The sequence below is a fragment of the Diorhabda sublineata genome, chromosome 6, assembly GCF_026230105.1.
Source record: "Diorhabda sublineata isolate icDioSubl1.1 chromosome 6, icDioSubl1.1, whole genome shotgun sequence".
NCBI classification, from domain to species: Eukaryota; Metazoa; Arthropoda; class Insecta; order Coleoptera; family Chrysomelidae; genus Diorhabda; species Diorhabda sublineata.
In genome coordinates, this window is record NC_079479.1 from 5,077,210 (window position 1) to 5,089,722 (window position 12,513).

General features: G+C 32.6%; 2 protein-coding genes across 2 annotated transcripts in view; one reads left to right on the plus strand and one right to left on the minus strand.

Moving 5' to 3' along the window:
• The window catches only part of LOC130445025 (hemicentin-2-like), a 517,421-nt gene that overhangs the window by 352,374 nt on the left and 152,534 nt on the right, over positions 1-12,513 (minus strand). The window lies entirely within an intron of this gene.
• LOC130446019 (putative tricarboxylate transport protein, mitochondrial) lies at positions 10,768-11,724 on the plus strand. The gene has a single exon (XM_056781992.1). The coding sequence runs from the start codon at positions 10,768-10,770 to the stop codon at positions 11,722-11,724; it is 957 nt and encodes a 318-aa protein (XP_056637970.1).

Sequence of the window (12,513 nt, forward strand, 5' to 3'; positions counted from 1 at the left end):
TATCACAAACCAAAAACTCACAAAATGAAATACTCTCTCACAAACTAAATTTCGGAAATTGTTAATACATACTAGCAACAAAAATAAACAGCTTCATAAGAATCATAGCAATTAGTTGGCAAAAGAAACTACAACCTAATTAAGAAAAAAATAAACAATGAATTGCTAATTGGCAAAAGATACTACAAATCAAATCCACTTTTCTTTTTGTTCTGCCATGCTTATTGGGCTTCGGTAAAATCATTTTATTGTCAGGAAATTTCCGCAAAACAAATTTGTTTGGCATTTTGGTGTGCTTTCTATAAGATTAACGCAACGTAGAGAATGTTTTTTCTGTTATTTTGAATTACATCAATACAAAATCTCCAGTTTCTGGAGAGCGCACTAAATTTTCAAACCTATTTGAATTTGCTTTAGACACTCAACTCTCCGTTTCTGAGTCAAAAGAAAATCCGTCTTCATCTTCTTCCTTTGAAGATTCAACAAATTTGCGTGTAACACTTTTAACAGCTTCAATTTTTTCATATTTTCTCTCTTCTATGATATTTTTTTCGGGGGTATCAGTCGCTATAATACTTTTACCTTTCCAACTATTTATTTTACCTTTCCATGTGGAAGCTTTCGGGGAACCTTTAATTTGTTCTGAGAAAATAATTTTCTACGTCTTTTGTTTGGTCAGCACTGAACTTCCCGTTGCTTCATTTTTCTAACAACTATTTCGATGCGTTTACTTTCCTTATAACAAACATGAAACAGTATTTGGAAAAATACTGATATATCATAAACGATCTAAAATAGGAACGTACTTTGAAAAAACTATCTTAAAAGCATTCACTCTTTGTACATTTATGATATTCATAAGAAAACTTATCAATATTGTGAAAATCAGAAAAATTCTCAGTATTTTGGTCGCCAAGACAAATAATATATACAGAAAATAGTTATTTGCGCAACAAGTGAATGAAGTAATACTTTTTTTCACGAGTAGGACGGTTTGACAATTCCGACATTACTATTGGTACTTGAATTTTATTTAACGCGTTCAAAGAAATAACATCGTCTATAGTTTTATTGGTACTTGTTGGATTGTTGGTAGAATCGTGAGCATTTACAATGTTGCTTGTAGTTCAACTAGTTGTTCCCGTTAAAATTTTCACTGCGGAATCCATTTTGTTTTTTACTGAGTCATCTACGTAACCCTCCGCAGCTGTTTTGGATTTCCACCCAACGTGCTTCTTTAGTTGAATTATATCACCACCGGAATCCACTACTAGAGACGCCGAAGTTTGGTTTGGTTTAGGTAAATTCAAATATGTTGCGATAAGCAAGGTAATTTTTGAAAAGGTTTTGGATTCTGCATTTTCTACTTCTATACTGCAAAAAGAAATGTTCTGTTTTGACAATTGTGGGTCGTTGGTTTTTATGTGTTCTATAAATATTCGCCAAGTTCAATCTTTTGTCAGATATTTCACCAATAACAGTAAATCGACGTTTAAGATGAATTTTTTTATCAGGTACTGTGATAATTAAAACATTTCCGGTATTATTGATATCGTTACACTTCATTTTATATAATTCCTTCCTCAGCAGAGCTCCTACGATTCCGAATATTAAAGCAACCCGAAAGATGTTACAAATAATTTCTAAGCTTACATAAAAAATTTTTGATGTCATACCTTATGCATGAGATAATTATCGTCTGGAGCTTGCAACAGAAACTTTTAATTTTTCCACGGCAAATGTTTTAGATTTTTTGAGTCTATAGCTAGCTGATTTTTCAAATGCAATGAGTTACGAGTATTTACTGATGACTACGTCGTTATTTACCATAAGGAGGCCTTTCAATTTTGAATAAGTCGACCAAAGGCTGAAGATTCAGAAATTAAATTCTTTATGAATGCAAATAAATGAAAAAAAAAGTTTGCTTCTCTACTGTATCATGAAATAAATTTGGAAATGGATTTGGAATACGATGTATATCCATTAAGTAAATTCCGTTTGATTATGTATAAAAAAACGTGTACAGATAAAGGAAAAATCTTTATTACACAAAAATCTTAAACTTTTAAAACATTTTTATTACCAAAATTCAAGTACCTATCATAGTGTGTATGCGTTCTATGTAGAATGTTACTTCCAGTGTTTTTACACATCATCCTTGAAGTGTTGAATATTAAGGGAAGATTTTGGTGGTAAGAAGAGATGAAAATTGCTAGGAGTGATCAAATAAATCCCAGCCAAATTCCTGTAGGAGTTCGTAGTCTGAAATCGCGCACTATGGTAGAAAAGAACCTTTTCACAACCTTTCGCCGGGCGTTACGCCGTCTGTTGGTCGGAGTTTTTGCTATTACTAGGAAATGGAAAATTATTCTTTCTACTAATCGTATCCTACAATAAAAGGGTAGAAGTAAACCTCAGTTTTCCAATAAATAGTGAACAGTTAACATTGAAGTGGAAGTTGTCAAAGGCCATCCACAGTGGTATTTTTCTCAAAAATCTCGCTCAAGTTTTGATGATAAAACAGTTGTATGCTGGGACAGACATAAAAAACCTTCCCATGTGAAAACGTTTCTCTTTATCGAAGAAGAGCTGTTAAAGACGTCGAAAAAACATCTTCAGATGCAATGCCCAATGAAAAGAGGTTCGTGTAATAATTTGTTTTAATGACATAGAAGGTACTAGCGGAGGCAATTCGTAATACATAGCAAATAGAATCATCCTTAAGAGTGAATTGGGAAATACAAAAGTTGTACGCTCTCAAGAATACGGCCAGCGTCTGTTGGTTTTGCAAAAGCTTAAGCAATAGGCGGAAGGTTTTAATGATCTCGCAGTAAACATGCGCATTGATTATTTGACCTCGTAGTAACAATATATATATATATATATTTATTATTGTTATGATTTTATATTTTAATTGACCATAATTTCAGTTCCAGACGCTGAATACATAAGTATTCGAAAAATTGGATATATATATTGGAGTTAATACACTTGTATGCTTAATTTTGCATCAATCACATTACGAAAACGCTTTCGAGTGTCTAAAACTTTACTTCAAGCAATGGTGCGTAAAAAATGTATTATTAAGGTCTCCGTTGTGTAGTGACTAGAGGCTCACACACGGGAGGTCCCAGGTTCAAGTCGCATTGATGCCACTTTCTACTTTTCTACTTATGTAGTAATAATGATTTCTAGGTGGCATATATACATAGCGAAGAAAATTTAATAACTACACAAAGTGCACCTTCAGTATTAGTATTGTTAATAATCGAATTCGTATGCTTTTTTGTTGATTTGTTTCAATTTTGATTATAATAATCAATAATAAACATGAAATATCTTTTATGAGGAATCAATAAAAATGTTGTAGTGCGTAGAACTAGTGCATGAAATAACATACTTGCGCTGTAATGCAATTCATAAATAACTATTATTGACGTTTTTACCTATAGTTGGAAACCGTATAGAAATATATTTGAGATTTAAGTTTATTGCTATGAGACAGATGCGATGAAATATTTTGTTTTATAACATGTACCCAATCCATTACAGCATGCTTGCTTTTGTTCCTTCATCGTATATGATACCACCAATTTTTCTCTACGAAGCTAATTTCATTGTGATTCAAGTCGAGTTTAAGCTCAAACTATGAAATTTTTGGGTAAACACAAGTAAGCAGTTAGGTATTTCCGAGAAAACTTTTTTCAAATTCCCTTGTTTCAAACGCGAAGTGTTAATTATTAATTTGGCTTAATTAACTAAAGCTTCGGCGGATCTTTCTCCGCAAATTCGTAATTTTATCATAATTTTAGTTGGGAAATCTTCAGATTTTTCCACTCGTCTGGTTTAAACGGAGCGTAATATTGCTCGTATTTCTTTTTTAATTCGTTGAAATGAAAGCTTTTAGTGAGGTTCCCTTAGAGACAGTGAGACCTACTGAGAAAATTTCATTAGCAAGAAATAATTTTTGACCGTCTGGTATTTTCATTGCTTGTAATACCATTGTAGATACTCTTTTTACTTTGTTTGTCTGGAAGAATTTAAGTAGAAAATTGTCTGAACATTTTATTCTTTCGAATTCTTATATATTTTAATGATTTTTCTACTTATAGATTATCTCGATGGGAACAAACATTCGAGATTTTTCTTATTTGATCTTTCCAACACACTATTCAGTAATTTATTGCTCTCTATCAGATTAATCGTATCTGAAGCTTGTTTGTAGGTAAATTTCTGTGGAACATTCTCTTCCTAGAAAAAATGGCGTACCAAATTTGAATCGTTTTATTAAACTCAGTATGCCAGCGTGTAATTTCGTAAAAAAAAAGAACAGAAACTGAACTCAAACGAATTATGTTCTCAATAAATAACGTAATCGCCTTCCTTCTCAACATTTTACCATCTAATGCGGAAATTTCTAATACCAAAGCAATAAATTTCCATCTAGTATACAAATTTTTCATAATGGAGCGATAAAATATAATTTTGCTAACTAAGGAAAGTATCTCAAGATGGTATTTTGTATATCATTGACATTTCCTAATTTTCTGCTGTTAAGAAAATATAACTGTATGGATGAGACTCCAAGAAGGAATTGACGGGCGACTATGATGGGTTAAACAATGCCTCCCACTCCAAATTATTAATTTTCTTTTATAACAAAGCTGTCTTGCATTGTCAATTTTCAGAATAACGTTTTTTCTGTGGATTAAGCGCCGAATACTTTTTATAAAATACTGTTTGGGTTTCTTCACTTCAAAATTAACATTTCTATACTACAGAAGGGCCTTTTGGGCCCTTTGAGCCTAGCTTTACAGTACGTGGCGTTGGCTTGGAGAATGCCGAGTGCCGCTGAAGCAATAAGTTGCATGTGATCGGTTAGCTTCATTCTCTCTGGACAGATTATGCTCTGTTCATTTTTATAATTTGCTGAAGATGTTTTTAGATGGTAGTTGAAATTTGTTACGGGTGTTTAAGAAGTTACCTCTAATTATCTGATATAAATTTGCTTCCACTTCTGTCTTTAGCAGTTCTTTGTCTGATGTTGTCCATGTATCCTTTCTCTCTTAACCCTCACTCGCTCATTGATCGATTTATTCTGCCTAACCAAGTTTTTCTTGGTCTTCCTCTTTTTCAGTCTTCTGTTGAAATAATTTCATAACTTTCTTTGATAGTCTTGCTTCTATCTGTGAACATGATCGTTCCATACCAATTGTTTTCTTTCTATACATGTTATAACCGTCTTTTCCACACCCCTTTGTTACTTAATTCCCTCATTGATCACTCTTTTCAAACATTATATTCTAGATGCTTTTATTATTGTGTTTATCTCTGAAACTTTCATTTTCCTATTCATTTCACTTTAATCACCACGTTTCTGATCCATACATTAACTTGCTTTTAATCATGGTGTCATATAATCTCATGTTTCTACTTCATAGAATTTCATCAAGTGCTTTTATTATTTGTTTTGTTTTTTTTTCTATTCTTGATTCTATTTTGGCGTCATTTTTCCCTTGAAGTCTCATCTTGATATCTATAGCTATCACATGTTTCATTATTTCCCACAACAAGATTCGTGGTCTCTTCACCAATACATAGATATTGTGTTTTAGTAATATTGATTTGATGACCCCATTCTTCGTACTCTTTTCTCGCCATGTACTCAAGATCCTCTTTGTCCCTTGCACTTATCACCTTATCATTGACAAACTGTAGAGTGTGAAAGAAAAGCAAGTATCCTCTGAATGTTCTTTTCCAATGAGAGAGTGCATATATATCTTGAAAGCGTAGAAGAGACGCAACATCCTTGTGGCATGTACACTTTGAAAATCTTATTTGGTCTTTACGGATGAACACACCCAAATAAAAATCGTAAATTTTCAATGGGAAACCAAAAAGCAATTTCTTCATGAAAATATTGAGTTACTTAATTTTTTTTATTCTATTAACTTTTTTTATCAATTTCCTTCTTTGCTTTTAGTTTTTCTACTTTTGGAATGGGTTTGATAAGTTTTAAAAATATAGTTTGTAAACTTGTAAACAATCTCAAAACCAGCAGTTTATTAAATAAATCTAGCCTAGAATATGATAATATTAGATTTATAGATCAAGATTGGTGATGAACGCAGATTTGTGAAAATTGAACTTAAAGAAAAGTCGAAACGTAAATTTTTATCTATCTTTCAAAAATTATTAGAAAAACTAATTTTGAAACAGAAGAGACCTAAAATCAAGAACATTTAGAAACATAAACATATCAAAAGGTCTAAGAAATAAAAAAAAGAAATTAACAATATTTATATAAATTTGAAGACTTTTTGCTGTAATTGTGTAATTTTTATTCTATTTCATAAACATATTTCAAACATTCTCGAACACAGACAGTTATATAAATCTAACCTAGAATATGATGATATCAAATAGATCAAGATTGGTGATAAACGCAAATTTGTGAAATATTTTCAACCTCATTTGTCCCACAATAAATTTTTGATGCTGACAATTTATTCGTACCAAATTATGTAAATTCCCTGTGCACTGCGATTATCACGAATAACCACAATACTTTTGAATGCATGGGAAAATTTATATGAAATTGTTTATTTTGTGAAAATTGGATTTATGCTTGATATCTTTTTTGTAATATGAAAACATTTATTGTTCTCTTTTTCTCCTTTGTACGTTTTAAATCTCATCTGTTGAGAGATTCGTTGAAAAAACATTGAAAATATTTGGTTTTGTTCGCGCAAAAAAATTAAACAAATACAAATAGATTTTTTATTGAGATTGAGTTTTTACAGATGGGAAACACGCACAATAACTGATAGAAATTCTCAAATAAAAAAGAAAACATCTTCTACAATTGCTAATAATTTGAGAAAATTATGCTGGTTTTGCTTATTTAAACTATAGTTTACAAAGTATATTTTTAGAACTTATTAAACCCAATTCCAAATGTAGAAAAATTAAAGACAATGAAGAAAATTGAAGATTGAAGAGACCACGAATCTTTTTGTGGGATATAATGAAACATGTGATAGCTATAGATATCAAGATGAGATTTCAAGGGAAAAATGACGCCAAAATAGAATCAAGAATAGAAAAAAAAAAACAAAACAAATAATAAAAGCACTTAATGAAATTCTATGAAGTAGAAACATGAGATTATATGACACCATGATTAAAAGCAAGTTAATGTATGGATCAGAAACGTGGTGATTAAAGTGAAATGAATAGGAAAATGAAAGTTACAGAGATAAACACAATAATAAAAGCATCAAGAATATATTGTTTGAGAAGAGTGACCAATGAGGGAATAAAGTAACAAAGGGGTGTGGAAAAGACGGTTATAACATGTATAGAAAGGAAACAACTGGTATGGAACGATCATGTTCACAGATAGAAGCAAGACTATCAAAGAAAGTGATGAAATTATATCACCAGAAGACTGAAAAAGATAAAGACCAAGGAAAACTTGGTTGGATAGAATAAAGCGATCAATGAGATAGTGGGGACTAAGGGAGAAAGACTACATGGACATCGGGCAACATCAGACAACGAATTGCTAAAGACAGAAGTGGAAGCAAACAATTAGAAATAACTTCTCAAACACCCTTAACCAATTTTAACTACCATCTAAAAACATCTTTAGCAAATTATAAAAATGAACAGAGCATAATCTGTCCAGAGAGAATGAAACCAACCGATCACATGTAACGTATTGTTTCAACGGCACTATGCAAAACCGTTGTTTCTTCTTTTCATCATTGGAGACGGATAATGGGTCCTATATGGTAATAAAGAACGAAATAGGTTGTGACACTCTATAAACCAACGCCACGTACTGTAAAGCCAGGCTCAAAGGGCCCAAAAGGCGCTTCTGTACTTTACTCGGTAATGTTCATTTTGAAGGGATGGTGAGAGCTAAGAGAGAAACACTCATGGAGATCGGACAATATCAAACAACGACTTGCTATGGACAGAAGTGGAAGAAGGAATTTATATCAGACAATTGAAAACAATTAAAAATAATGTTCAATATACTAATTTTGATATTCAGGGTGGACTAGAAGACACTATTTTCAACTGGAACCCTGTTATTTGATGTCGTAAATTGATTTCGCGTGTTTACAGTAACTTTTGATCGGGTCACTTTTTTTGATAGGAGCAACCGTATAAAAGGGTTATACGGTTACTTATTAAGTGAGTATTTCACAAAAAGTATTTCATTGCAGTAGCTGTATTTTGGTTCAGGATCCTTGCTGTTGAAATGGCTAATGCGTAGTCGAGTTAGCAGTACTTGGTTTTGACGATTTTAAGGTAGCACAGACCAGGGCCTTGTTGACTTTTTAGTCTCGTTTAATTTAGTTGTCGCACTTCTCCACTGATTTTTCCATATATTTATTTTGGATATTATAGTGGATTGCATATCCACACTCACTAATGATGTAACAGCTTCCGTTATGGCAATTTCTGCAGCTTCTTTGATCTATTTATCTGCTTTTTGGTTACCATGGATTCCTATATGAAACCAACAGTCTCGTAGTTTTGTTAAGGAATATAAAGTTCTTGTCTGATTTCAGAAATAGTGGGATAGTCTTGGTAGGTGGTTAGTAAGGCTTTAAAAGAACTAAGGGAATTCCAAACAAGTATTAAGGCTTGATATAGTGCATACAGCTCTGTCGAGTAACATAAGAGTCGAAGTTGTTGGGACTACATTTACTCCGGCTTTATTTTGGAATTTTTTAGTATGCCATCAAGCGTAGACTCTATAATGTTATGTAATACAGGCTGGAGTTTTGATTTACCTGGGTAGAATGGGACTCGTTGGGATTTCATTCCGGTAGTGAGTACTTGAGTATCGTTAGGTAATTTTAAAGTTTTTCAAAGTGAAGTTTTCTGTGTGACAATTGTGATATGTAGGATTGGAAATGTTGTAGATTTGTATACTTAGAATGTGTTAGAAATGATGAGGATTCAACCCATTATTAATGTAGGTGGTTATGAGATTCTAAGCCATTCAAGGTATCTTATTTCTGCCACATATTTATTTGAATAAAAATAGCTACCAGCTTCGTCGTAGGCGGACAAATTTCTACTTTTTCTAATAAATATGATGATGAGAAAGAAATGGTTTCATTTCTATAAAATAAAAAAATATAAAAGCCCAAACACTCGCAAACGCATATTCATACCGGAAGCTTAAATTCAAATGAAATATTACACATTTAGCCCCGTTTAATGAGAGTATTTTCCTCTCGAAATAAATCCTACTGGTGTTTTCCTAATGGATTAAGTCACACTAAAAGATTTTTATGCTGGTGCCAATTATTCACTCGTTTATGATGTGAATTAATCAAGTATGCCGAGACACGACGTTGTCTTTTGTTTATCGCTAAGAAAACAAATGACTAAACAGAGAGCAATCTGAGACCATTTTCGGTAACTAGATTAGTTACGCTCAAAGTTTATATCACGGGAAATATTTTACAGCATCCAAGTGTATAATGCGATCTTGACTAACGATCCTGTAATTCACGACTATGTTGAAAATAAAATAAGGTTAATACGTCTATACGTCCAAGTAACTGTTTTCTAAAAACTTTTCGCATGTGTAATGTCGAATCTTTCCATTTTATCCTATTTAGTAGCCGCTCAAATATGTTTTCTATTGAGTATACTTTGTTTCATTGGTTTTCTTCAGTTTATTTCATGGCAATTCTCTTGAACTCCCTAGTTTTTCATACTTGATTCTACGACGGTTTTTCGAATCAATTCTACGTGTTTTCTCCTTTATTAAGAATACGGGAGTTGATTTTTTTCAACCACTGGTGAGCTGTAAATTAAAGTACAATACAACTTATTCCTCTACATAGTCCCCGTGACGTGTTTTGAAAAGTTTTTCCATACGAGTCACAAAGTTTCACAATATGAATCTGCATTAATTGTTTTCACAAACTATAATCTAAATTAACACAAGCAACCCACCTTTTTAGTCTCAAAAAACAGTTACTTTAATCTTCAACCGGATCTCGTTGGAGAATTCCTGTGCATCCATGGTTGTGGTTGTCATTTCGTTTCGGACGTGTCATACAAAATCCATACCTCATCACCTGTCGCAATGAAGTTGTATAGAACCTCGCAATTTTTGTTGATTTCTAAGAGAAATTCAAACTTTTCATAGCAATACCTTTTCTGTTCTGATTGATAAAATTTAAAAACATAATTAACACCAAGGCATTCCACACTAGGAAAATAAACAGAAAATCATTGAATTTCATTATTGCCCCTGCGCATGCATGACCTTATGATCGCGAGCGCCGAACCAGTACGAACTCGGCGCGAACTTGAACAAGCAATTGTGCGCAAAGAAGAGCTCTGCTATATAGTCCGTTGATTTGGGTCACAATTAGGGTTAATTTGTACCAATTAATCTGGAAAACACTACTTTACAACGAAAGATTATTTTAACAACACTGCTTGCTTTTAGTGACCCACCATATTTCAGTGACGACTGATCTAACCTCTTAATCATAATAATTTGTGACATAATGACATGAACTGAGTATTTGAATCAGATGTGATCTCCCCTAAACCATCAAAATATACTAGTACTCTCTCTATAACTATATCTAGTGTCAATATAGTGTCAAATAGAAAATGATGTGATAATGTACATATAATCAATAATCAATAAAATCAATAATATTTTATGTTAACAAAATTCAGAGAAGTGAATAACTTGCAGATGTTACCGAAAACCTGATGGATCCTTTCCACGTAAGAACGAAAAAATTCAGAGATCCATTTTCCCGACCTTGGTTGAGAGATACAGGAGCAGCTGCACCGTCTGGTTCCGGAAATGTAGGACTAAAAGGTGTTTTAGCCGGTGGAATAACCGGCGCGATGGAAGCATGCACAACATATCCAACAGAGTACGTTAAGACGCAGTTACAGTTAGATGAAAAAGGAGATAAGAAAAAATACGACGGTATAATAGATTGCGTCAAAAAAACTATTAAAAATCACGGATTCATTGGATTGTACAGAGGTCTCAGTATATTGATATATGGATCCGTACCAAAATATGCCATCAGGTTCGGAGCGTTTGAAACTTTCAAAAATTATATGAAAAAAGACGATGGTACTTTAACTCCAGGTGGTAGAATGTTATGTGGATTAGGCGCAGGTATTTGCGAAGCTATATTTGCTGTAACTCCGATGGAAACTATCAAAGTAAAATTTATTAACGATCAACGTTCCGGAAAATCTAGATACAAAAGTTTATTCCATGGTGTAGGACTTATTATCAAAGAAGAAGGTTTGAGGGGTGTGTATAAAGGCGTCACTGCAACTATTTTAAAACAAGGTAGTAACCAAGCTACAAGATTCTTTGTTATGGAAACTTTGAAAGACTACTATAAAGGAGGAGATCACGATAAAAAAATCCCCAAGCTGTTGACAGGTCTATTCGGTGCTTTTGCCGGTGCTTGTTCAGTGTACGTTAATAATCCAGTTGATGTAGTTAAAACTCGTATGCAAGGTTTGGAATCGAATCGATATAAAAATACTTTGGATTGTGCCTTACAAATATTAAGAAATGAAGGTCCCAGAGCATTCTATAAAGGTACCATACCCAGATTGGGTAAAGTGTGTCTTGACGTCGCCATTACATTCATGATTTATGATAGCATCATGGAATTTTTCAAGAAAAATCCATAGAAATCTAAAATGTTAGTGATGTAATGAAAAAACGTTTATCGTATTATTTTTGTTTTATTTTGTACTAATAAACAACATTTTATTTTCATGACAGTTCAACAAACAGTACGCTAAAGTTTTTGAACAAAAGCAAAAAAAATTAGTTATTGTGCTTGAAAAAGGGATAAGAGGTCAAATTAGATCTTTGATTAAACCTGGAAATTGCTTTCTGTCGCTAAGTATGTGCAGCATGAGCATGTGACCTCAAAAGAATATAATCTTTAATAAATTTCAAATTTTGTTACTAATACTACCACCTATATTTGTGATTAATACAGGGTGGGTCATGAGGAACCTTGCATACTTTCACCATATGTAGAATCCCTCTGGAAAGATATCATGAGATTTCTAGAATGGGAAAACTCCTGTTCTCTATCAATTTAAAGGATGATTTTTGAAATTCACCATTATTTTCAATTGACTGTAGTGTTTAGAAGCTAATTTAATATTTGTCAATTATTCCATGGTGCTGAACGTTATTAGCAAGCTTTCTACTGATACAAGCTAAATTTAGAAATTCCAACATTGGCTCTAGAACAATCAAATCTTACATAGAACAACCATAATTACCAAACAACCAAAAACATTTGATAATAATAATAACGTGAGCAACAATTTATAAACAATAACTTAAATTATTTAGTTATGACGCATAAATAAGAACTGAGAGAAAGTACAATAATTGCAAGAAAATAAAACTAATTTACTGTAGATTCTCGAAATTGAGACCATAACCATATTGAAACACAT

Coding starts and splice junctions, on each gene's coding strand:
- LOC130446019 (XM_056781992.1), top strand. CDS start 10,768: ATGGATCCTTTCCACGTAAGAACGAAAAAATTCAGAGATCCATTTTCC.